The sequence below is a fragment of the Chiloscyllium plagiosum genome, chromosome 5 (assembly GCF_004010195.1).
Source record: "Chiloscyllium plagiosum isolate BGI_BamShark_2017 chromosome 5, ASM401019v2, whole genome shotgun sequence".
Taxonomy (NCBI): domain Eukaryota; kingdom Metazoa; phylum Chordata; class Chondrichthyes; order Orectolobiformes; family Hemiscylliidae; genus Chiloscyllium; species Chiloscyllium plagiosum.
Window position 1 is genome coordinate 5067055 of NC_057714.1, and position 27729 is coordinate 5094783.

At 41.6% G+C, this 27729-nt stretch overlaps 1 protein-coding gene across 2 annotated transcripts in view; it reads left to right on the top strand.

Moving 5' to 3' along the window:
- Positions 1–27724, top strand: part of LOC122549671 (RNA-binding motif, single-stranded-interacting protein 3-like) — a 1362397-nt gene extending 1334673 nt beyond the window's left edge. Inside the window, exons 13-15 of one of the 2 annotated variants that reach the window (XM_043689502.1) lie at positions 1415–1525; positions 23556–23636; positions 27623–27724. In XM_043689502.1, coding sequence (XP_043545437.1) covers positions 1415–1525; positions 23556–23636; positions 27623–27724 — 294 coding nt within the window. Of the gene's footprint in view, positions 1–1414; positions 1526–23555; positions 23637–27595 lie in introns of both variants that reach the window. The other variant, XM_043689500.1, reaches the window with a different exon arrangement.
- The last annotated feature ends 5 nt before the right edge of the window (positions 27725–27729 follow it).

Genomic DNA, 27729 nt, shown 5'->3' on the forward strand with positions numbered 1-27729 from the left:
CATGACCTCTCCTTTCCTGTTTCTAACCTCAGCCCGTACTACTTCAGTAGACGAGTCCTCAAATGTCATCTTGAACTTTGTAGCTTTATGTTTTGTTCATCTGTCTGCTTATAACTGTAGAATTGTAAACAGCTCCATGCTTGTCTAAATACCTGCCTTTGGTCTAAATATCACTCAGAATGCTTTTCTGAAAAGAAACTCATATTTTACATATGAAGTCAGCTAATTGTCAGTTAACATTTTCACCAGCAATTCAACAGTGTCTGAGCACCTATGAAAGGGGACTTCGCAAAACGGTCTGAAAGAACATCAGCTGTACATTTACTTTCTGGACTCTCTAATTCACATGAACTAATCTTAGTCAATAGATTTGAGGCTGGAAAATGATAGATTGAATTTTAAGCAATTTGTAATGTTTACCTTTTCTCCTTTGCTTTTTCTTTGTTTCTTGGATGCAGCGTGAGTGTGTGTGTGTGTGAGGGAGAGAGAGAGCCTGTACCCCAGTGCGAGTGTGTGTGTGTGTGTGCGTGTGTATGAACCATCCCCACATGAAATGCAGTAAGAAAACCTAGTTTGTTTTAACCCAAATTTGCTTTAACCCAGAAAACTGCTGAGGATCACTCTGTATTTGATTTTACAAACAGAAATTAGGGAAGCTGTTTTTAAAAGACAGAAGTTGTTTTTAAAAGACAGAAGACAATGTGAAAAGAACAATAGTTGCCTCTGTTTTGGATGGAAGAGAACCACTCAGAATAACTTAATTCCTCTTCCTCTTATCTGTGACATTTATAAGGATTTCATGCCAGTGGAATAAATCATCTTTGTTTTAAATTCTGTCTGTCTGCTTGACCTTCATATTACTGCTGCAATAATTACAATTAACCAATGGCAGAAGGGTGGATCTTAGACCCATCCACTATAGCATGGTTTTAGGTTACAGACTTGAAATGGCTTCCGAGCATCATACTTGCATCTAATCATGTACAGCTTCTGTATAAGCCCAAGACTATTTTCGTTCTTTATTGGGGATGCTTTTCTACTTTAGCTCAAATTTTCTGGCTGTATATGCTTCTAATTCAGATGCTAGCTATCCCTGTACATGTCCTTGTCACCGAAGAGGATGGGAGATTGTATCATCACTATTGCAGGCTTTATCATGAGTTATTTGACAGAAGACTGATTAATGTTGCACCTGGAATGATCACATTACATCAGAAGCAGAAGGATGGACCTTACAGTTATCAACAATAACGTCATGAACCATAACTAGAACTCGGTCAACCTGATTCCCAGAATCTGTTTTAACTGATAATTGTCAACTGGCATTTTAAAAATGGAAACTTCTAAGATTGCATTCAACTTTGAGGCAATGTGTTAAGCTATCTTTTTAAGCGAATTGCTGTATTTCTTCCAGGGTGCTGTGATAACGCCCACGATGGACCACACTATGTCCATGCAGCCAGCCAGTATGATGGGACCTTTGACCCAGCAGATGAACCACCTGTCACTGGGCACAGCAGGAACAGTGAGTACTGAGATATCAAGTCACTTCAATATGAAACATTACATCTTCTAATAAGATATGTTGGTTTTAACTTGAGGAATATTATTTTAAAATATATTGTATAGAACACAGTTAAGACTTTTGGAAGAAGTTACGAGTTGGATTTTGCCTGAGGCACTAATGATAAAAGATGAGCTAAAGTGCCACTTCATTAGTTATCATGACCAGTCTCCATTTTTCACAGACTAGTATAGACACAGCAAGACAAGCAAAGCCAAACTGTTTGTTGGACCAACAAAAACAACTTGCACTTATGCAGCAGTGAGCATAGTAAAATATCCCAAAGGTGATTCGCAGGAATATTATCAAACATGACTGGACACCAAGTCACAGAAGGAAATATTAGGACAATGCTTGGACAAAGAGAGAGATTCAAAAGGTGGATGGATGATTATAAAGACATTGTTAAAGGGATGTGTTAAGAAATGCACGTTGTTATGTCCAAGGAGACAACAGAAACAAGCGGAAGAGTTGTAATCACTCCAGGTCAGGGAGTCTCTTTGTGGTTGGCAAGTACAAACTGCCAGTGTATCAGGAAACCAGCAGGAACCAACCAACTTAGATCTCTAAGCCAAGTGCATTCTCTAGTGCACAAGAAACCCGTGTGGGGCAGGTTTTTCATTTAAATAACCTACTGCTTTACCACTGGATTCAAACATTAACTTTGTGTGCATGAGTTTTCTGAGGCAGCACAGTGGCTCAGTGGTTAGCATTGCTGCCTCACAGTGGCATGGACCCGGGTTTGATTCCAGCCTCGGGTGACTGCCTGTGTGGAGTTTGCACATTCTCCCCGTGTCTGCGTGGGTTTCCTCCGGGTGCTCTGGTTTCCTCCCACAATCCAAAGATGTGCATGACAGATGAATTGGCCATGCTAAATTGCCCACAGTGTTAGGTATATTAGTCAAGGGTAAATCTAGGGGAATGGGCCTGGGGGGCTTACTGTTCAGAGGGTCGGTGTGGACTTGTTGGGCCGAAGGGCCTGTTTCCATAGTGTAGGTAATCTGTGGGCGGCACGGTGGCCCAGTGGTTAGCACTGCTGCCTCACAGCGCCTGTAGACCCGGGTTCAATTCCCGACTCAGGCGACTGACTGTGTGGAGTTTGCACATTCTCCCCGTGTCTGCGTGGGTTTCCTCCGGGTGCTCCGGTTTACTCCCACAGTCCAAAGATGTGCGGGTCAGGTGAATTGGCCATGCTAATGTGCCCGTAGTGTTTGGTTAAACAGGTAAAGGTAGGGGTATGGGTGGGTTGCGCTTCGGCGGGTCGGTGTGGACTTGTTGGGCCGAAGGGCCTGTTTCCACACTGTAAGTAATCTAATCTAATCTAATCAATAGAATTTAGCAATTGAGCTGCCTCCCTCTGATTGGCTGACAGGTCTTGTTGGTGGGTAATCCATCCTACATTCCTTGGTTGCCACTGGCCTTTCATGTGCCTGAGTGGAAGATGATGGTGGGCCTTACCGCTGTTCCCTCCATAAGATTCGGAAGACTTGAAGGGGCTGTTTTCAACTTCTTTTGAGTGGAAAAGCTGTGGCAGTGGATCAGCCGATGCCCCCCACCCCCCTTCAAACTGATACAATCCAATGAATTCAGTGGGTGGAAAATTGAATACAGTGTGCCACGGATAGCTAGTTCAAATGGCGAATTTTCTGAGTTGGCTGAAGTTGAATATTATCATGGCATCTGTCTTTGTAATCAAGTGGAGGAAAGCAATGTCAAGAAATTCATCTTAACATTTTGGAGGACAGAGTTGAAGAAGGAAGTTGAGCCAAAAGTTGAGATTTCTGTTGAAGTAGTGACTGCTACCACCAGGCCACAGGATAAATTTCTGCCAAACTAACACTCAGAACATCTTTAAGTATCCTTATACACACTGAGATACACTCGGGTTTCCGCAAACAACAGAGGTGTGCTCATACCTGTCACAAAAATCTCTGTATGGAAAGGGGCAATAATAACTGCAGATGGAGACATGATGTTCAACTGATGTTCATCAATCACCATCATTGTAACTATTGCTTGATTCATGGTTTAGTGTTTACAATCTGCACTGCTTCTACTTCAACAATGACTGTTTATTTTGCTCTGCTCCAATGATTGTGGGCACACTGTTCCCAGGCCAGCAATGACCATATTCACTCTGCTCCTGGTCCAGGATTGGCCATGTTTACTTGACTCTCACTCCACCACACATCATGTCTGCTGATGGTTTGCCTCCGTCTGACAGTTCTGCGCCACAAAAGAGGTGTCAGAATGAAATTACAGCTCTGTATTTCTGAGGGGGTTCTGGTTGGAATCTTCTCTCAGAAATGTAGAGCTCTTCTTTCATAATTTAAAAAAAATGCAAGGACTGAAGTGGCAATCTGCATGAGATTTCCACTTAGAGTCATAGAATCATGGAGATGTACAGCAAAGAAGTCGACCCTTCAGTCCAACACGTCCATGCTGACCAGATATTCTAACCTAATCTCGAGCCATTTGCCAGCATTTGGCCCATATCTCTCTAAACTCTTCTTGTTAATATACCATCCAGATGCCTCTTAAATGTTGCAATTGTACCAGCCTCCATCACTTCCTCTGGCAGCTCATTCCATGCACGTACTACTCTCTGCATGAAAAGGTTGCCCCTTAGGTCTCTTTTATATCTTTCCCCTCTCAAACTAAAGCTATGCCCTCTAGTTCTGGACTCCTCCACCCCAGGGAAACATCTATCCCATTTTCTTCTAAAGTGGAGTACAGTATTCTCCAGGGAAGTTCATAGGAACATAGGAATTAGGAGTCGGCGTAGGTAATCCAGCTCTTCGAGCCCACTCCTCTGTTCAACATGATCATGGCTGATCTTATCCTGGTCTCAACTGCATTGTCATATCTGCTTCCTAGAGCCCTTTATCCTGCTTTTCATGTGGAACGTACTTGTTTCTTTCTTGAATCTGTTGATTGATTCTGCCTCCAGTGCACTCTGGGCAGTGAGGTCCACAGATCCAAGTAGTTTCTCCTCATCTCGGATTTGAACCTACCTCCTCTCACTCTTACCTATGACCTCTTGTTTTTGACGGTCGCTCAAGGCGGGATGTCTGTTCAATGTCCACCTTATCAATCCCCTTTAGTATTTGATATACCTCAATCAAAGTCTCCCTCATTCTTCTGAACTCAAAGCTATTCAACTGCTCCTCATATGACAGCCCTTTCATCCCTGGAATCAACCTATTGAACCTCCTCTGAACTGCCTCCAGTGCCACCACAACTTTCCTAAGGTAAGGAGACCAAAACTGGACTTCAGGAGTGATCTCATTAACACTTTATGTAATTACAACCACACGTCTTTTATAATCCAGTCCTTTTGCAATAAATGCCAAGGTTCTATCTGCCTTTCTTATTATATGCTGCAGCCAAATATCCACTTTCTGCCATTCATGCAGAAGGACACCTAGATCCCTCTGCACTGATGCATTTTGAATCTGCTTCCCATTTAAACAATAATTTGTCCTTTTATTTTTCAGACCAAAATGGATAACCTCACCCTTAACCACATTAAACTCCATCTGCCAGATTCTGGTCCATTTTCCTAACTTCCACTCCCGGCACCTTCCCCTGCAACCGCAAGAAATGCAAAACTTGCGCCCACACCTCCCCCCCCCTTACTTCCCTCCAAGGCCCCAAGGGATACTTCCATATCCGCCACAAATTCACCTGCACCTCCACACACATCATTTACTGCATCCACTGCACCCGATGTGGGCCCCCTCTATATGAACCCTCCAACCACAAGGGATGAACTCGGATTTCACCAGTTTCCTCATTTCCCCTCCCCCCACCTTGTCTCAGTCAAATCCCTCGAACTACTTTCCCTGCTTTCCCACTGCCTTCCTAACCTGCAATCTTCTTCCTGACCTCTCTGCCCCCACCCTACTTCGGCCTATCACCCTCATCTTGACTTCCTTCCACCTATCGCATTTCCAACGCCCCTCCCCCAAGTCCCTCCTCCCTACCTTTTATCTTAGCCTCCTGGATACACTTTCCTCATTCCTGAAGAAGGGCTTATGCCTGAAACGTCGATTCTCCTGTTCCTTGGATGTTGCCTGACCTGCTGCGCTTTTCCAGCAACACATTTTCAGCTCATTCTCCTAACCTGTCAATATCCATCTGTAAATTCTTAATCTCCTCATCACAGCCTGCTTTCCCATCTACTTTAGTGTCAACCATGACCTTTGCTATGTTACACTCTGACCCTACTTGCAGATTATTGATATGGATTGTATATAATTGAGGTCTGAGAACTGAACCATGTGGCACCCTACCATTTACAATACATCATCTGGAAAAGGGCCCATTTATCCTAACCCTCTGCTTTCTGTCAGCCAGTCAATCTTCTATCCAAGGCAAGCCAAAATTCGCCACCCTGTTTGCCTTTAGATTTTTGAGTGTCCAGTGAACAAATTTGGTTAGATGCACATGTGATGGGTTGAAAAGATGTTTCATATGAATGAATTAAAATAACTATTGCACTGAATTCAATCTCTTTCCAGTCAATGTCCTGACAATGAAATTGCGCTTTGTTTCCGTCATCGACATTTGACATAATGCTTGATACTTTCAGAAACATCGTAGTTCATAACCAAGCCATCCTATACCTATTTAAAATAAATCCCTTAATAAATACTCCACCACACATGTTAAGTACTCTGGGTTCTTGCGAAATTTTGGAAACAAATGTGCCTTTGCAGATGGATATACCATCTCTGTTTTTCTCTCTCTGGTGCATTGGAATGAGCAACTTTTTTCTTTTGGTCAGGAAGTTTGATCATGTTGACAGTAGTTGAACAGTATCCATTGCTCACCTACGCTTTTTTTTAATGGCTGGCTTCCTGTAGCCTGTAACGATAAGATTCCATTTGGTTTAAACACCATCAGAAATAATGAGAAAAACTGTGCATAACTCTGAGCAGATCTAGCAGTAATTTACATTGTGTGTCCTCAACACAGTTAATCAATAGAAGCAATGGCCTTTTTAATTTTTCTCATTAGTGAAATGGATGATGCTCCAATCCATTAACAAATCTAATCCATTAGAGACTCCACATCCTGGTGATAGTTCAGTGGAGGTGATTCGGCAGTCAGCCAAAAAAACAGCCCAGAAGTATGCGTCATGGAGCAATGAAAATATCAGTCTCTCAGCAGAATGACAAGTGATCATTGCTGTGACATGATGTTAATGAATCCAAATTCAAAACTTTCTGAATATCACTGAAATTAATATTCAGACAGCACTGCTCCATTTAGAGTTGGATTAATTTGTAAACAGTAATGCTGAGGAATAGACCAGTGCTCCTCCAGACCAAATCATTATTTTAAAATGTTGAAAAGTGACATTTCAGATTTGCAGATTGTATTTTTAGCATAACCTTTTCAGGGTTTTCAAGTAAAGCTTTGATTTGATGAAAACAATGTCTGTAGTTCTGCAACTTCACAAAAGCAGAAGACAGATGTGCAAACAGTGTGAAATTTTGGTAGATTTTCAGCCAAACTACCAGAGAGTTGGATCCAATGACAAAAGCAGAGCTCTTTCATTGATCCTCTGGGAGTTTCATTAATCTTCAATGAAGTTAGAGCAAGAACTTGGGGCCGTAATTAAAGAGCCATTTATATTGGTCAAGATACATAACTGACGGGAATACAAGTTGTCTGTAATACTGAGCAGGTTCACTCTCCTTCCAGAGTTGAAAAATGTTGTGCTGGAAAAACACAGAAGGCCAGGCAACATCCATCTGCAGTCCTCACTTTCTCTTAGTCACTCTCCTTCCAGTCCAGCATTGACCATGTTCATTCTGTTCCAATTCCAGCAATGACCATTAAAACAAACCAAACAACTGAGGATGTCAAGATATGAAATAAAAACAGAAATTATTGGCAAAATTCAGCATGTCCAGCAGCATCTATTAGAAGAAAGCAAAGTTAACACTGCAACTCCGATGAACATGTTAATTCTCCTCCCCATCCAGGAATGGTCATTACTGCTCATGGTTATGATTTTGACAGAAATCAATACATTTTCAATCTGAAGTTTGAATACCCCATTGCAGTGGTACATCTATTTTTTTTTGTTATGCCAATGAACATACCCAACTTGACTGGGCAGTGAATTTAAATTAGAGCATCCATTTAGCTGGTATTATGCAGAAATTTGTTTACTGCATGTTTATTAAAAGTTCGCACATGCCCTATTTCACTGAATTATGATCCCAGCTGATGTTATTAGCAGACAACTCTGATCCCAGACAGCAAGCAACTTGACTGGTCATAATTTGTTTGTTTTGGTTTCATCAAAGTATAGAATCCCTACACTGTGGAAGCAGGCCATTCAGCCCACACTGATCCTCCGAACAGCATGCCACTCAGGCCCCCTCCTATCCCTTTAACCCTGCATTTCCCATGGGTAACCCACCTCGCCTGCACATCTGTGGTCACTACAGGGCAGTTTTACGTAGCCAATCTACCTTACCTGCATGTGTTTGGAATATGGGAGGAAACCCACACAGGTACTGGGAGAATGTGCAAACTCAACACAGACAGTCACTCAAGCCTGGACTTGAACCTGGGTCCTTTGCGCTGTGAGGCTGCAGTGCTAGCCACTGTGCCACACAGTAGTCTCTAACTGAGCTACCGCAATGCTGGTGATTTTGTTTCAACAACAAAACACAAGGTTATTACAAAAGAAACAATGATAAAATAGAATGATCCAAACTATTTACTCATAATAATTCAAAGATTTTAAACAAAAATTATAAACATAATCCCAAAATATTCCTTTATAAATTGAAAAGAAACAATACAACTTTTGTAAAGTACCCCTAAAAAAACCTCTCCTGTATATCATTCAACATATCATTCATATAACACTCACGCTTTTAAACTGGAACTGCAGTAATTTCTTCCTGAAGCTACTATACACTCAGCTTCACTGGACTCAACTTTGGGTAACCAGTTCCCAATTTTCATCCCAATGTTTCTGGCCTGGGACTAACACTAACTCTTCACTCCAATGTAATCTAATTTACTATATCTATCATTCTCTTTGCAGGAGCACTGCTTTGTACAGCTACCTTGTCCCTCACAGGACTAAAACATTCAAAGTCAAAAGTGAAACTAGAAGTCTCTTAGTGATGGGTGTTTCCCATAAGTTTAAAAAAAGACAAGTCCAGGACAATGTCCCGGACAGTGGAGGTCCCATTATTTACCATACTGAGTCATAACGCTCTAAATAAAGAAAACTTAATTAGTGCAGAAAAGCTATGCACTGTACAGTCAAGCTTCTAAAAGCGGCTTTGATAGAAATTGCAGGGATACAGAAATACTTAGAAATTAATTAAATTAAGGGAAACAGAAAAATCAAGTGGTTACAAGCTCAACACCACCAATCCAACCTTACAGCAACTAACATTAAAGTTATAAAATATAACATCACAACAATTAGGTAATCTTCTGCAGCAGTATTTTCTGGTTGTTTAATATCGAAGTTGTGTGATGCCAGCTGTTTCTGTTGACTTAGCTCAATAGAAAATAGGGAAATGTTGAGGCGTGTCATAGTGAACACTCATTACCAACATCTTAAACTAACAACAACAACCTGCAATTAAAGTGTTTGACAGAAACCTGAAACAAATACAAAAGGTGCTGGAACTGCTTAAAAGGCTTTGGAGTATCAGTGCAGACACAAAGAGTGTAATTTTTTCAAAGTGGAAATGGATGTTTTCACAACTGGAAGAAGTGAACACAGAAATAGTTAACTCAAAGATTGGTACAGTTTCTGTCTGCATAGATGCTGCCAGACATGCTGAATTTATTGAACAACAATTTTCAATATGTTACATCGGAAAACACAGAAACAGCATCACCAAGAGATCAAACTCTTCAAAACGAAATGCATGATTCCAAAATAAATCCTCCCTGGTTTCATGTGTATTCCTCTGTTAAGTCACACAAACTCATTTTGAGTTTCCTTAAACTTGCTTCTTTCATTCATTCAGAGAGATTGTCTCTGTGGTGGTCTAGTGCAATTTTATGCAGTAGTCCATCAAAGACATGAACACAATCCCAACATTACATTCTTCTGGCTGGTAATGCTGCTTCCTAAACTCCTCCTGCCTGATCCTCCTGGTGGCTGCAGAACCTCCCTGCTCCTAAACCCACTGAGTTCTGACCTTTCACCCCTGTCTGAGCCAAGCTCTTGCTACTTCCTGCAGTTTTGAATAAAGTAATACCGGCAAATGAAACCTACTGGTCCTCCACTGTTGAAGTATACAAGACCTGTCAGACCAGAAATTCTCCTTGACCTGTTTCACTGTGTTCTCCTTCTGGAATTTTCTCCAGGAACGATGATATTCACTCCGCCTGCTCTGTGGTCAGGGGCACGGACAGACATTACTCACCCAGTGCTGCTAGTTCCCTAGGCCCTGTGCCCCTAACTGGAGCACTGCAGGCCCTTGACATCCCTGAACTCTGGTTATTGGTACCTGACGTACCTCCCACCCAGGCCCTTCACTTAGCTCCAATCCAGCAATGACTATGTTTTCATGTTCTCATGGTCATTCCCATACTAAGAACAGAGTGAACATGGTCATTGCTGGACTCATCATTGGTGGTCCTTTACAGATGAGGATGACTCTCTTCTACTCTCAGGGTGAGTCCACAGATGGACCAATACAGCTACTGCAGGCTCTGTTACACTTGGTGATTGTGGGATGGGGTGGGATGGAACATTATTGTGGCAGTGTGCTCCCTTCGCTGTTTTCTCCTGGCTTCCACTTTTCCCCAACAGCAGGTCTCCAGGTGCTCGACGCATTCCCGGATGTTCCTCCTCCACTTTCGAGGTCTTGGGTCACTGCTTCCCAGGTTCTGTGGGAAGGCAGCACTTTGCCAGTGAGGCCTTGAGGGAGTCACTGAAGCATTTCCTCTGTCTACCTGGGGGCTCACCTGCTGCTTCAAAGTTGGGAGTAGAGCACCTGCTTGGGGACTCTCATGTCAGTCAGGCAGACAACATGCCCAGCCTATCGTCGCTGATCAAGGGTGGTCAGTGCCTCGATGCTGGGGATGTTGGCCTGGTCGAGGACACTGCTTTTGATGTGTCTGCCTTCCCAGTGATTCACAGAATCTTGCTGGACTAGGAGCAGAGTGAATATGGTTACTCTTGGCAGGGTCTATGAAATGGGTAGTTTAAGCACAGCGATTAATTTATAACAAACTTCCACTTATTACCACACTATATTAACATATCAGTTAATCACTGAAGAAACTCAAAAGACCCGATGGCATCTGTTGAGAGTTAAGATTTCAAATCCAGTATGACTTCTTCAGAACTGAAGAGCACTGGGTAGTAATAGGTTATGCTGGATAGGCTAATGTTCCCAAATTTAGGGAAGGCCAGGTTCCATCAAATATTAGGCCACTGTCTGAACTTGAGCTGCACCAAACAACTTACCAGCAAGTGGACTTGAAGATCAGACTGTTGCTGTCACAGCAACCCTGGGTTAAGTGAGTGGGAGGTCAACCAAGCAAGGGGACAGTTCCTCGGAATGTGAGCAGCAGGGGAGGGTTGATTGAACTGGGAGGTCACAAGAGCCAAAGGAAGCAGTGGGGACCAATGGTAAGGAGATGATGAGAATGAAATTGGTAGCTGTTCACATCACATCAGATTTCTTTGAATATGGAAGTAAGGAGGAACACTTGTGTGATAGAGTCATGGAGTCATAGAGTTGTACAGCATGGAAACAGACTCTTCAGTCCAACTTGTCCATGCCGACCAGATATCTTAAACTAATCTCATCCCATTTACCAGCACTTGGCACATATTCCTCTAAACCCTTCCTATTCATATACCCATCCAGATGCCTTTTAAATGTTGTAATTGTACCAGCCTCCACCACTTCCTCTGGCAGCTCATTCCATACACACACCACCCTCTGCGTGAAAACGTTGTCCCTTAGGTCCCTTTTAAATCTTTCCCCTCTCACCCTAAACCTATGCAGTCTAGTTCTGGACTCCCCCAACGCATGGAAAAGATCTTGTCTATTTACCCTATTTACCCTAGGTCATCCCTCAGCCTCTGATACTCCAGGGAAAACAGCCCCAGTCTGTTCAGCCTCTCCCTATAGCTCAAACCCTGGTAAATCTTTTCTGAACCCTTTCAAGTTCTTCTAGTTTTCCTGAGTGGAGCCAACTTAGCAACAATTTAGTGCTGCAATGAGGGCGTCAGATGTGTAGCAAGCCCCACATTTCCACATTAAAAAGCCTAATGCCTGTTTACAGGGTAAATGTTTGCCGTATGGCAGCTGGGACTCATTTGGCATATGTGTTCTGTCCACATTATAAGAGTTTGTTAAGCTATTTAGCATCGAAAATGTAGGTACTACAAGCACATATTTCAAGGCCATTTTTCATCCTTGGCATTTGCTGACTTATCTGAACACAGCAGGCCATGGGATCGCACCATTTGGCTAAGCATGCTCGAACTAAGGAGAAAAGTCAATATATGTTCCTTACCCTAATGGATGGCCAGAGATCTCTGCCAGAAATGTAAAACTTGGATGTGATTAGCTAACTGCAGTGGCCTGCATGGTTGAGTAGTTTGATCAGACTCCATTCTAAATGAACACATGAAGAATGACCCCAGTAGTAGAGGCGTGGTGAACACCGCAGTGTGTCAAAGTTGACTCCAGTGTAAGCAGCTGCATTCAGAGGTGAACACAGAAAAGGAAATGAGAATAAAAAGCAAAGTACAAATCAGAAATAAATAACAGAAGACCAAACAAACAGGTGAAAGGAGCTTTAACGCGTTTTGTATTTGAACTTTGCAGTACCTGATCGAGGAATTGTAGATGTTTTTGTGAGTCACAGCTCTCTGAAAGGTCAGCTTAAAGTCGAACTACAAGTCCCAGGATACCTTGCAGCTCAATGATGCAATAAGTACTTTATAACTCAGAGCCATGTTGCTTGCTAATATGTTTTTCTAGTTTCATTTAACCTGGCATCACACACTAACTCACTGAACAAGTACCGCTGAATTCAATTCTCCACATTGTGTTATAGACTTTAAAAGACAATAGCCTATTATGCAAGTAAATTATGGATATTTGGCAGATGCGAGGCTCCTGTTTAAATTTAGATTCTCACTTTCTGCTTTGGGAGCATGGGTCTGAAATGTACGAAAACTTGGCAGTATGCCAGCAGAATAACCACAAAGAGAGGAAATGCTTGATACTTTTGCGAGCATTCAGTTTTATAGTCCACAGGGTGTGCAATGTTTACAGCAACATGAACTGGATCAGAATTTATCTTTACGGGATCAGGCTGCCCTGTCTTTGTCATCCATTCTCAGTCCATCTCTTTCTTCTGAATGTTCCTCATTGTTGAAATTGTTTTTTTTTTGTATCTGCCAGCAGTGACAACTAAACAAGTGACAGATTTTCCATTTGTTGTTTCTTACAGTGAGGTGGCATCCAAGATGTCAAGGGAAATATGGAGGCAGTATTTACTCTCTGTTATCTAGATTAAAAGAAAGTTACATAAAGGAGAGATTATATGTTGTATTATTGTTGAAACTCTGAGGAGTTTTTGAGTTTCCAACATGTCACACTGTAGTTTAGTTGACATGAGCCATTGGTAAGCTCCCCTGGGTCTGGATGGTTTGGCTTATATCCTTTCCAATTATAATTATAACACTGAGCTATGTTGCCATGTATAGTTGTGTTGTGATTGGCAAGTAGTGAATTCAAATGCCCTTTTATGCAGTTGAAAGGATATTGACCTATAAGTCTTCCTGTGACAAAAATACAAATTACAAGATGGTGGCATCCTAAATGCTGAACAATATGATTTGATGTAGAATATCATGTGAGGTGTTCTATGAATGTCTTTTTTCTCCAAAACTAGAGAGGGATGATTTACAAAGAGCAGATCTTTCATGCATTCATCTCTTCCCTTCATAATTTGCTTTCCTCAGCAGTTTGTTACTGCAATATTGCCATAATTATGCATTTAAAATTCAAATAAGTCACAAGAATAGAAATCATTAATTTGCTAACAAACTGTGGAAATAATCAGAGATTGGATTTTGTTCAGCAATAACTTGGTGAGCAGCCCAGTATACAATACATTGTACAAGAGAAATAAATCCAAGGAGGATAAAATATGAGGCTTCACTTCCAAATCCTGAAATTCAATGGGCTGGATTTTCTGACGAATGCCAATCTTTCACAGGTTGGCACTACAGATCTTGCTTTTTACAAAAGAAGGGAGCTCCAGATCCTGGGAGGGAATTCTGCTCTGGCTTACTTCAGAAATATGGAGTCACACTTCCACTCTGACTGTTTTTTCGTAGCGCAGAACTGTCAAAGGAAGGCAAACAAAGGTGGGAATGGCTGACAGGGCGAGGAGTCCGATCAGGTTCAGGACAGCCATCGTTTGGGGTAGTCAGGCCCAGTCGAGCAGGGAAGGTGGGTCAGGGTTCGGGCTATTGTCAGATCAGGGTCTGGGGAGAGGTGTAAGTGTAGGTGTGTGACGTAAGTATATGGGGTCAGTTGAACAATTAGTCAGGAGTTAGACTATGTGTTTGATGAGTAACTATTTTACTTCATTTCATCAGAAGCTTCTGAAGTTTCTGATTTATATGAGGCCTTTCAGAGGGTTCCTGGTGTGGTGTAATTGCCGAGCGGAATTTTCAGTTTCCCAAGCAATTTCTTAGGAGTCAGCCACATCAGCAATTCCACAGGGTCCCCATCCAAAATTCTCATCTACACTGGAATAAAAGCTCTTTGGCCAGTGGAAAATCCAGCTAATACGTGTAAGTATAGATTGGACTGAGGTAGTAAAGCTGAAATCTTTAACTTATTCTCTCCCTTCTAACTTTGTGGTGCATCAAGAGCAAATCTTAGTGACTTCTCCCTGGGATCTTTCATTCAATTCCTACCTGATGAGATCCAAATCTCTGCAGGATCTTATTGAATGGAGGTAAGCTGCTTCTTCACAGACAAGAGAGAAAAACCAGCAGGCAGTTCAGCTGCATCTGCAGTTCTACTCATGGTCAACTGCAAAGGAACTTTGGCAGAGAAATTCGAGAACAGGTGTCCTTTCTGCATTCCCAACTGGGGATGTGATGTGTGTTGCAGATGGTACATGTAAAAGGCATAAATTAATCTGCAGAAAAGGGACAAGTATGATGTATAAATAAATTGAAGAAAGTAGTAGCACATTAAAGATCACCATAGATTGATGAAATGAATAGATACACTGCCAAATTAAATTTAATGTATAGAAATGTGCAGGGAACCATTTTGATAGGAAGACTGAGGAGAAACAACTTAAACCATACAGGATAATTTTAAGGAAGCTTTTAAACAGTTACCAGGGGGGTGCACATATGCAAATATTTGAAGGTGTTAAGACAAGTTGGCATGGCTATTTACAAAAAAAAATACATGATCTTTAGCTTTATAAACAGAGTAAAAAAGCTAGGACATTATGGTAAACCTTTATGAATCATTAGGCTTTAAGTAGAGGAGTTTAAAAAGGGTCTCAATGGAATAGATAACAAGAAACTGATTCCAGGAAGAAATGTCCTAAAGGACACTGATTAATAGTAATTAGCAAGAGAGCTAGAGACAATTTAAGAAGTTTTGTTCTGCAAAGCATTGCCTCTAACATTAGGAGTTAATTGCTTAGTAGTAATAGCACTAGACTCATCATCCCAAGACCCAGGCTGATGTTTGTTGGCGTTACTTCAAATCCCACCATGGCAGCTGCTGGTATTTACATTCAATTAATAATTTTAGAATACTAAGGTAATCTCTGCAATAATGATCATGATAACTATCACTGTTTGTTGTAAAAAGCCATCTAGCTTACTAATGTTCTTCGAGAAATCTGCCATAGTTACCTGGCCTGGCCTGCATGTGATCCAGATCCACAGCAATCTGATTGATCCTTAAGAGCTCTCTGAAATGCACCATAACTCAACGGGATAGTGCACTGGCAATCAAACCCCACTATTCCTGGACTTGTCACAAATTTGAAGAACTTTAGCCAAGCTACCTGACTGATGAAACCAGGTTAAAAGAAAATGCTCACGAGATTTATGTCCTTAATAAGAAAATGACTGTATTACGAACAATATGTCTTTAACTAATGGCAAAAGGTAAATGCAGCATGGGACGGGGAGAAAGTGAGGGCTGCAGATGCTGGAGATCAGAGCTGAAAATGTGTTGCTGGAAAAGCGCAGCAGGTCAGGCAGCATCCAGAAACAGGAGAATCGACGTTTCGGGCATAAGCCCTTCTTCAGGAATACCTGGGACTTCAACGTTGTGGCCATTTCGGAGACATGGACAGAGCCAAGACAAGAATGGTTGTTGCAGGTCCCAGGATTTAGATGTTTCAGTAAGAACAGAGAAGATTGTACGAGAGGGGAAGGTGTGGCATTGTTAGTCAAGGAAAGTATTATGGTTGCAGAAAGGATGTAGGATGACTCATTTACTGAGGTAGTATGGGCTGAAGGTAGGAACAGGAAAGGAGAGGTCACCCTGTTAGGAGTTTTCTATCGGTCTCCAAATAGTTCCAGAGATGTAGAGGAAAAGATAGCAAAGATAATTCTGGATAGGAATGAGAGTAACAGGGTAGCTGTTATGGGGGACTTTAACTTTCCAAATATTGATTAGAAATACTATAGTTTGAGTACTTTAGATGGGTCAGTTTTTTTCCAGTCTGTGCAAGATGATTTTCTGACACAGTATGTCAACAGGCCAACAAGGGGTGAGGCCACATTAGGTTTGGTACTGGGTAATGAACGTGGCCAGGTGTTAGATTTGGAGGTAGGTGAGCACTTTGGTGATAATGACCACAATTCAGTTATGTCTACTTTAGTGATGGAAAGGGAAAGGTATATAATGCAGGGCAAGAGTTATTGCTTGGGGAAAGGCAGTTATGTCGCAATTAGGCATGATTTAGGATGCATAGGATGGGGAAGGAAACTGCAGGGGATGGGCACAATTGAAATGTGGAGCTTATTCAAAGAACAGCGACTGTGTGTCCTTGATAAATATGTACCTGTCAGGCAGGGACGAAGTGGTTTAGTGAGGGAGCCGTGGTTTACTAAGGAAATTGAGTCTCTTGTCAAGAGGAAGTAGGAGGTTATGTTAGGATGAGATGTGAAGGCTCAGTTAGGGCATTGAGAGAGACAAGTTAGCCAGGAAAGACATAAAGAGAGAGCTAAGAAGAGCCAGGAGGAGACATGAGAAGTCGTTGGCAGGTAGGATCAAGGAAAACCCTAAAGCTTTCTATCGGTATATCAGGAATAAAAGAATGACTAGAGTAAGATTAGGGACTGTCAAGGATAGTAGTGGGAATTTGTGCATGGAGTCAGAGGAGATAGGGGAAGCGCTAAATGAATATTTTCTGTCAGTATTCACACTGGAAAAAGACAGTGTTGTCGAGAGTACTGAGATACAGACTACTAGACTAGACAGGATTGCTGTTCATAAGGAGAAGCAATTCTGGAAAGTGTGAAAATAGATAAGTCCCCTGGGCCAGATGGGATTTATCCTTGGATTATCTGGGAAGCTAGGGAGGAGAGGTCTTGGCTTTGATCTTTATGTCGTCATTGTCTACAGGAATAGTGCCAGAAGACTGGAGGATAGCAAATATTGTCCCATTGTTCAAGAAGGGGAGTAGAGACACCCTGATATTTATAGACCAGTGAACCTTACTTCGATTGTGGATAAAATATTGGAAAAGGTTATAAGAGATAGGATTTATAATCATCTAGAGAGGAATAAGTTGATTAGGGAAAGTCAACACAGTTTTGTGAAGGGTAGGTTGTGCTTCACATACCTTATTGAGTTCTTTGGGATGGTGACCAAACAGATGGATGAGTGTAAAGCATTTGATGTGTATATATGGATTTCAGTAAGGTGTTTAATAAAGGTTCCCTAAGGTAGGCTGTTGTACAAAATACAGAGACATGGGATTGGGGGTGATTTAGTGATTTGGATCGGAAGTTGGCTAGTTGAAAGAAGACAGAGGGTGGTGGTTGATGGGAAATGTTCATCCTGAAGTCCAGTTACTAGTGGTGTATCGCAAGGATCTGTTTTGGGGCCACTGCTGTTTGTCATTTTTATAAATGACCTGGATAATAGAGTAGAAGGATGGGTTACTAACTTTGCGGATCACACTGAGGTCAGTGGAGTTGTGGATAGTGCTGAAGGATGTTGTAGGTTTCAGAGGGACACAGATAAGCTGCAGAGCTGGGCTGAGAGGTGGCAAATGGAGTTTAATGCGGAAATTCACTTTGGAAGGAACAACTGGAATAAAGAGTACTGAGCTAATAGTAAGATTCTTGGTAGCCTAGATGAGCAGAGAATCTCGGTGTCCATGTACGTAGATCCCTGAAAGTTGCCACCCAGGTTCATTGGATTATTAAGAAGACATACGGTGCGTTAGCTTTTATTGGCAAAGGGATTGAGTTTTGGAGCCATGAGGTCATGCTGCAGCTGTACAAAACTCTATTGCGGCTGCACTTGGAGTATTGCATACAATTCTGGTCACCACATTATAAGAAGGATGTGGAAGCTTTCGAGAGGGTTCAGAGGAGATTTACTAGGAACTTGCCTGGTATGGAGGGAAGGTCTTATGAGGAAAGGCTGAGGGACTTGAGGCTATTTTCATTTGAGAGGTGACTTAATTGAGACATGCAAAATAGTCAGAAGATTAGATATGGTGGATAGTGAGAGCCTTGTTCCTCCGATGATGATGACTCGCACGAGGGGACATAGCTTTAAACTGAGGGGTGATAGATTTGGACAAGTGTCAGAGGTAGTTTCTTTATTCAGAGAGTAGTCGGGGAATGGAAGACACTGCCTGCAACAGTAGTAGACTCACCAATGTTAAGGGCATTTAAATGGTCATTGAATAGACATATGGATGAAAATGGAACAGTGTAGGATAGATGGGTTTAAGATTGGTTTCACAGGTTGGTTCAACATTGAGGGCCTATACTGCGCTGTAATGTTCTGTGTTCTGTATATTCCTAAATTATAACTCTATGACTTTGATTCTACTCCTTTTAAAATCTCTCTTCACAAATAGACAGATACACAAAGACAGAATAAGACATGATATTGAGGTCAATAAGTAAATAAGATCAGGGAAATAACAGTTCGATGGTTGGACCACAGGAAATGAAGAATTGTTTTCTTTCAGTTTCTTCCAATTTCTTTTAGTTCTGTGCAATTGACATGAGGATTTTTGCACACCAATGCTCAGTCTTTTGGCCACCAGTTAGGAATTCATCCTTTCACTGTCTTTGAAGGGTTTTTTTTTTCCATCTTTTTGCACAATTTTCTTGGTTTAAAGTAGTATCTTCCTTTTACAGTCCCCAATGCAAACTTCTTGTGGGCTTTTTGGCTATGTCTGAGTTTCATCATATTTTTTGGCAGGTTTCTTGCTATGAGACCGAGCATGTTTCCTTGCCCTAACTTCCCAAACTCACCTCATTAATTATGAACCAGTCCCTATGGTGTCTCTCATGTTTGATTTCCACCCTATCTTAGCAAGCACCAATCCTCCAAGAATTCAGTGTATTTTACTGGCAATTTTACTGGCATCCCTTACATCCAGATCATCTTCAAAAGGCCACTGTGCCCTGGAGAAGTAGTGTCTCCAGGGAATTGCCCTGCAAAGTTACTCACATTTGTCCCTGACATAGAAGACAGAGGGAAATTGACACCCCACTTTGCTGGTAGGAACCCGGAGGCCCTGCTGAATAGGGTGGTACGTAGGCCAGACTTCCTGTTCCCCAAGGACATGACAGCAGACCATATCAACCTGGTCTGAGGTTTCTATCCTGGTTGAAGCAGTCCCAGCCATCTGGAGGAACAACCAGTACTGTAGGAAGAAGGATAATGTTCTTATTCACGTAGCCTGGGTAAGTGCCACCATTTTCTCTCCTAGTACCTCATGCAGTCAAGCTTTGCCTGGCTATCCTTTGCCTTCCAATTCCTTCTGCAAAGCCCATCTCTGTGAATCACATGGACCTTACATCCTGATTAGCTATCCTTAAAATACAAGTAAAAATGCTGATTAGCTATCCTCAAACTCTTACTACTTGGAAGCAGACGGATAGTTTGAAGCACAACTGTATACAACATACCATTCTCCACACATTACTGGAGTCTCTCCTTCTGTCCACTTATGGCACCCAGTTGCTGCCATTGTCTATAAGTGTAAACATCTTGCACCTTCTTCCCAGTAAAACAATCTGGGTCCCCGTTGTTCTAAATAGTCAAACTGTCAGATCTTTCTGTCAGGCAGACTTCAGTGTCAGAGGCATGACCACCTTCATTTTACCTTAAATTAAAGACACAGTCCCAAATCATAACAATCTTTTAAAGCTCACAATTATACAGGACTAACTAGATCACTGTTTCAAGGTTCTGCCACAGGTACACTTGTTGGAGGGGGAAGGGGAGCAGATAGCTGTCTTCTTTGCCACTGGATTTAATGAAAGAGTAATTAAGGAGAACTCATTACTGCAAGTTTGGTTCTCCTGGCAGATTACAGGTGACTCGATGAGATGATGCAATTTTAAAATAGTCTATTTAGGTCTCCGATTAATAGCCTAATCAGCCAATCAGTATTGCTGTTACACTGAAGTGGAAAGTTGTTCAAATTCTTTGAAATGCAGGCTTAAAATTACCAACATTGCAGTTTTCATTTTAGCTGTTCTTTCAAGATATAAATTTTATCCAAGTAGTGTGATAGTAGATTGAGTGCAAGCAAAGAGCAAGTACAACAAATGTATGTTGATTAAGATACTGTAAAGTCATTCAAGGATACAGAGAACATTCAATATTAGAGATGTTTTCCTTTGTTATATGTTACAGGATGTTAGTATCTAGGGTTTCCCCCAAGTGTAGGGGGTGAGCATGTCAGGTGACCACTAACAAGCCCCTCCCACTAGTGAGGTTCAAAGATACAGCTTTTTATTATTCTCAGCAAGAGTACAATTGAATAGGGATTAAATTATTTGCTGCAGCAGAATTCATTTATAAAGTGTGTTCTGGTCCTATGAGGGTGCTACCAAGTTATACTCTTAACAATGCCTGCTTTATGTTGCAATACTTTGGTACATTAAAATGATTGGTGAATGACACCTGCATATGAGAAAGAGGCCCATCAAATCTGCACTAATCCTCCAAAGACCATCCCACTTAATGACCCTACGTCTGTATTCCCCATGGCTAATCCACCTTGTCTGCACACCTTTGAACTGTGGAAGGAAACAGGAGCATTCAGCAGAAACCCATGCAGATATAGAGGACATGCCAACTCCACACAGATAGGTGTCTGATGTTGGGATTGAACCGGGGTGCCTTGTGCTGTGGGGCAACACTGAGCCACTATGCCTTTCTGCACATTGTGCTATCATGCACATCATTATCAAGTGTGTTCTAACCTTAAAAGCGAGGATGGTGGAAGGCAAGAGGTTGATGACAATCAGCTCAGGGGTGGGGATAGTAGACTATTGCTTCAGTTTTCCACATCTTACAAATCATCAGAAAACTCTTCTATGATTTCACCACAAAGAACATGCAGTGGAAAAAATTATCCAATTAATAACGAAGCTTACACATTAATGTTTAGGCGAATATTGCTGGGACCACATAATAAAAAGGAAACCCAAAGTTGCAAAACTCAAATAGTTAAAGAAAACAAAGGAAGAAATAAGTAATGGCTAGCAGACTGAAAATATGTTTTGTTTGTTTTTTTGTTGAAGGTGTGCTTTAAGTGCATATTTGCACATTATAGATTTAATGTCACATTAACAAAACAGTACAATAATTAAACAACTTTTACCGTAGAGGAGGCTCCATAAACATCCCCAAATTAATGATGGGGGAGCCCAGGACATCTGTGCAAAAGAGAAGACTGAAGCATTCATCGCAATCTTCAACCAGTAGTGCTGAGTGGATTATCCATTTCAGCCTACTCCAGCTTCAAAGATTTCTGTCTTCAGCCAATCAAGTCACTCCACATGATGTCAAATAGTTGGAGGCACTGGATATTGTAAACACTGTGGGCTCTGACAACATTCTGGCAATAGTACTGAAGACTTGATCGAAAGAATTTTCTACGTCCCTCATCAAGCTATTCTAGTGTATCTACGATACTGGCATCTACCCAACAGTGCAGAAAATAGCACAAAAAGCAAGGATAAATCCAACCCAGCTGGTCACCCCCCCATCAGTCTACACTCAATCATCAGTGAAGTGTTGGAAGATAACCAGTGCTATTAAGCAGCACCTCCTCAGCAACAATATGCTCACAGATGTTCAGGTTGGGTTCTACCAGGATTACGAAGCCACTGACCTCGTTACTGTTTTGGTTCAACATGGACAAAAGAAAGTGATTGCCCTTGATATCAAGACTGCATTCGATCGAATGTGACATCAAATAATGCTAGTAAAGCTGCAGTCATTGGGAATTGGGGGGCAAAGCTCCCCATTGATTGGAGCCATACCTGGCAAACAGGATGATGGTTGTGATTTTTGGAGGTCAGTTATCTCATCTCCAGGACATCCCTTAGGGTGGTGTCCTAGGCCCAGTCATCTTCGGCTGCTTCATTAAGTACCTTCTCTCCATCATAAATTCAGAACTGGGGGTATTCACTGATGATTGAAAATGTTCAGCATCTTTTGCAACTCCTCATATACTGAAGCAGTTTATGTCAAAGTACAGCAAGACCTGGACAGTATCCAAGTTTGAGCTGAAACGTAACATTTGTGCCACACAAATATCAGGCAATGACAGTCTCCAACCAGAGAGGATCTAATCATTAATCGTTGATATTGAATGACATTACCCTCATAGAATCCCCTATTATCAATATTCTTGAGGTTAACATTAACCAGACCGGGAATTGGACTAGTCACTTAAACACTGTGGCTACAAGAGTAGGTCAGAGGATAGGAGATTTGCAGTGTGTAACTCTCCTCCTTACTCCCCAAAGCCTATCCATCATCTACAGGGCATAAGTCAGGAGTTAAAGGAATGCTCCCCACTTGCCTGGATGAGTGCAGCTCCAACAACACTCAAGGAGCTTGACACCATCCAGCATGAAGCAGCCCATTTGATTGGCACCATATCCACAAACATTCACACCCTCCAACACTAACACTCAGTAATAGTTGTGCATACCATCTACACTGTAAAAATTCACTCAAGCCTCTTAAACAGCACCTTCCAAATGCATGACCACTTCCATCAAGAAGAACAAAGACAAGTTCCCCTCCAAGCCAAATACCATCCAGACTTGGAAATATATTGCCATTCCTTCACTGTCAGTGTGTCAAAATCCTGAAACTCCCTCCCAATAGCATTGTGTCTACCTGCAGCACATGGACTGCAGTGGTTCCAGAAGCTCATCACCACCTTCTCAAGCTTAACTAGGTTAGGGTAATAAATCCTGGTCCAGCCAGCAAAACCAATGGCCCATGAGGGAAGCAAACCGAAAAAATGGTCATTTGATGGAACAATAGTTGAGAAAATGAAGAAAACTAATTTATCCAAGAAACCAGAATTTCCTGGAAAATCTTCATGGGATTCAGCTGGTCTCTTTGAGACGATGTGGAATACCAAGGTTCGAAAGATTTACTCTGTTTTCTGTCAGATGATGTGTGCAAGCATAATCATGTGACACATTGCCGCAGAGACAGAATTTCTAATAGATGTTTAAAGGTTTGCCAAGTATTTCAGGAAACTGTAAATTTGCAGAACAAATTCTGCAGTTTGCAATTTGTTCAATTTAGTTGCATTTTAGTGTCTGATTCTCACTAGTCTTTTATCTCATGATTTAGTATAGACTTTCACATTGCACTGTGATTTAAAACTGCACATTGCTATGTTTTGTGCCAAATGCCAAAAGTGGCTCAAGTAATCTTCTTGTATTTTTCAGTATATGACTGCTGCAGCACCTATGCAAGGGACCTACATTCCCCAGTACACTCCTGTGCCTCCAGCAGCTGTCCCTGTTGAAGTAAGTATTTAAATCCTCCTCTGCTGGATTATGCATAACACAATTGTACATGATTATTTATCACAAAATACTTAAGATTAATAACAGTTATGAATCTAATTAAAATTCCAAATTTGACATCAAATCTAATGTAAAAATTGATGGGTTGAAAGATTTTCTGTCTGTTGTCTTGAAGGATCAGATTTGACATGGGATTGAGCAATTCTAATCTGGTTCTTTGTGGATGTGAACCACTTTATTGGCAATCTCACTTGGAAAGGTCAGGGATAGTTGTTGTGTGAAATGAAAATTATTCCCAATGCCATAGCAAGTACTCTTTTCAAATTGAGGACTAAGTTGAGCACTTTATTGGACTGGGATAGAAAAGAACTTATTCTTTGTCCACTGCTTCCTGAAAATGGAAAGCCTTCTGTCCCCAGCATTGTTATCTCTGTCAAATATAATGCAGAAGCTTGTTCTATTTCATAAAAATATTATTTATCCATTATTTAAATATTAATTCACCTTCTTTAGCTTTGCTCACTTCATTCAGGCTGGAATTTCTCTCTCATTTATTCTCTGCCATTTACTAGAATCCCTACATTGCAGAAGAGGCCATTCAGCCTACCAGGTCTGCACCAGCCATTCGAAGGCCATCCTACCAGACTCACAGCCACTCAATCCCTGTGACCCTGCCTTCATCATAATAAATCCACCAAGCCTGTACTTCTTTAAAATGTGGGAGGAAACCAGAGCAGCTGTCAGAAACCCATGCAGACACAGGGACAACATGAAAACGTTGCACTGTTACCCAAGGCTGGATTTGAACCCAGGTCTCTTGCACTATGAACTAGCAGTGCTAACCACCAGGCCACTTACTGCCATGATTTTCTCCCACCATCTCAACTCATTACCTCTTTCTTTCTGTCCCTATGAGCCATTCTACTCACTTCCTTGCTTGAACATCAACAATGAAGAATAGTTTGTAAAATCCTAACTGAACTTTGTGACAAGCCAGTATATAACATTAATAGGTGTCAGAAAAATAAATTGAATTGAATAATTTATTCAAAATTCTATAACTTTTAAAAAATTTTCATGATTGACAGATTATTGCAGTCATTCTGAAAATCACAGACAATGTTTTGATTGAAGGTTTTATAAGATTGTTAACTTCCTTTAGCTCCTCTTCTCAAAGTCAATCTGCTTCTTACCATGAATTCCCTCTCACTTCCACAGTATCAATTCCACCTATTGCCATGATCTTTGATGTTGCAATTTATCTAACCAGGCATCCCCCACTTCAAAACTCCTTGCATAATTTTGGCTTCACCTAACTACATTGCAATGGTCTGAGTCTGTTTCACCAATCTTGAACTCCATCAAATTATATCTCTCTTTGAGTGGAAACATTGTGGTTCCTTGACCCACTCTCTTAAAGACAGAAAGTGAGGGCTGCAGATGCTGGAGATCAGAGTTGAAAAGTGTGGCACTGCAAAAGCACAGCAGGTCAGGCAGCATCTGAGGAGCAGGAGAGTCAATGTTTCGGGCATAAAGCCCTTCACTATTCCTGATGAAGTGCTTATGCCCGAAACATCGAGTCTCCTGCCCCACGGGTGCTGCCTGACCTGCTGTGCTTTTCCAGCACCACACTTTTCGACTCCACTCCCTTAAAGGGGAAACAAGCCCCAGCTACATAACACAAACCTCAAGGGGTGGCCAGAATTTAATGCTTTCTCTCCCTCACCCCCATCCGATACACAGTTGCCTTCCCAGCTCCCCCACATACCGACCTCACCTCACTGCTACTGTTTTTCCACCACCACCCGGTGGGAGTCACACAATGTGAGCCTTTGGCTTGTGTGCAACGAGGGAACTGCCAGCATCAAGATATGCTCCTTTTTACTGCCTGCCTGACTAGCCTAGGAAATTCTGCTTTATCTACCTTTCTTCCAGATCTCCAACAGCACTGTGGCCTGGGCCAGTACAGTACCAGTGCGGGTGACTGCTCCTGGTAGTGCTGTCAGTACTGAAGAGTTGATGATCTTTAACTGATGACTGTAGGAGATGAAACATCCTCCTGGAAAATGACAAAGAACCCGTAACAACCTGCTAATTTCCAGACTGACATCACATCAGCTCTGGCAGTTTCAGAACTGCCGCGCCTGGGTTACCACTGGTTTTCATCTGTATATGGAGCCAAACCTGTGACCATTGAATTTTGCCCATTTGTTCATTTTCTCCAGAAATGGAAAGTTGTTTGCATCAATCTTTTTCAAAATATGGCTGCATACATTCAGTCACAGAGTCCTACAGTGCAGAAAGAGACTCTTTGCTCCAATTCGTCCATGCTGATCAGGTTTCCCAAATAAACTAGCTCCATTTGCCTGCATTGGCCTATATCCCTCTCAACATTTCCTATCCAAATGTCTTTTAAATGTTGTAACTGTACCTGCATCCAGCACTTCCTCAGAGAGTTCATTCCACACACGATCCGCTGTCTATGTAAAAACATTGCCCCTCAGGTCCCTTGTAAATCTTTCTTCTCTCAGCTTAAAAAATATGCCCTTTTGTTTCAAACTCTCCCACCCCAGGGAAAAGATCTTTGCTATTCACCTTATCTATACCCCTCAAAATTTTATAAACCTCTGTAAGGTCCCCCTGAACCTCCTACACTCCAGCAACAAAAGTCCTAGCCAATCCAGCCTTTCCTTATAACTCAAATGTTCCAGTCCTAGCAACACCCTGATAAATCTTTTCTGAACTTGCTGCAATTTAATAATATCTTTCCGAGAGCAGGGCATAAGCCTTGACAGTGCGTCTTATTTGAGATGTTATTTTCATTTGACCCTTGAGCTCCCTTGGTGTTTTTCTTAGTATGTACGCCTGATGAAACCAGTCCAATGGTCGTGTCAGTATATCTCTAAGCTCGGAGGCCCAGGTCCAAGCCCTACCTGCTCCAGAGGTGTACCATTACATGTTTGAAGAGGTTGATTGACAATATCTAATTCAGCTTTGTTCTGTGGTCCTGTACTTACTAGAAATTGGTAGACACTCACTTCACTAAAATAAATCATCTGGAACTCATGCAAGTGAATCCTGGTCTTATGAGTCTGGGCTGTACTTCCTCCCAGGTTTCAGAGGTAAAAGGGATATTGTTCAAGCTGCAGTGTTCTCTATTGCCTTACTTAAAATGAATACTTTTGAATTCATTTCCATTTTGTTTTCTGAGCTTGCACTGAACAAAATAAAAGAACCCGTGTAAACACAGAAAGCTTCCTTATTTGAATCCCAGTGCTGACCACTGCTGTCTGGATCAGGAAAGATGTGATTATATTTGGTTGAAAGCAGCCTGAGCTGTATTATACTCAATTTTGGCCATATTCCACAGAGAAAATTGATGCATGAGAAAGGGTATAAAGGACAGTAATCAATGTAAGTCAGACGTTCTGCAGCCAAGATAAAGTAAACAAAATAATATTCTTACAGAAAATGAAGATTGAGTGATGATACAGTTCTGAATTTTAATACAACCGAAAAGGAAAAGAGGAAACTAATGCTGATACATGTTTTCCATCAATTGATTTAACCTGTCTTTTTTCACTGTCAATTTTGTTTTCTAGGGCAATCTATTAGGTAGGAGCTTAAATGATGGAAAATTGATCAAAGATAAGCTAATAATTTTGAAATCTAGAGACAACAAATTTTAGGTGATCAGAATAGAACATGTCAACCTGACATATTGAGGCAATTTAGACTTTGGAAATGGAAATAAAGTGAGCAATGTAAATGGGTTGCGGACTTGTATTCTCCAATTGTAAGTCAGAATGACCTCCATTCAGCTGCCTGGGGAGATGGAAAACTTGCTTCCCAAATTGCTGATGCTGCTTTTCTTACAATGTAACAACTATCGTGAACTCTATCGTTAGAGTGGAGGTGAGTAGACGTCTCATGCGATTTTGCTTCCTTCCTAACTTCAGGGTGTTGTTGCTGATACCTCCCCACAGACAGTCGCACCTTCATCACAGGAAGCCAGTGGCCAACAGCAGATACCAGTGGAAACAACCAATGATCATGCACCTACCTATTCTTACCAACAAGCTAAGTAAGTCTT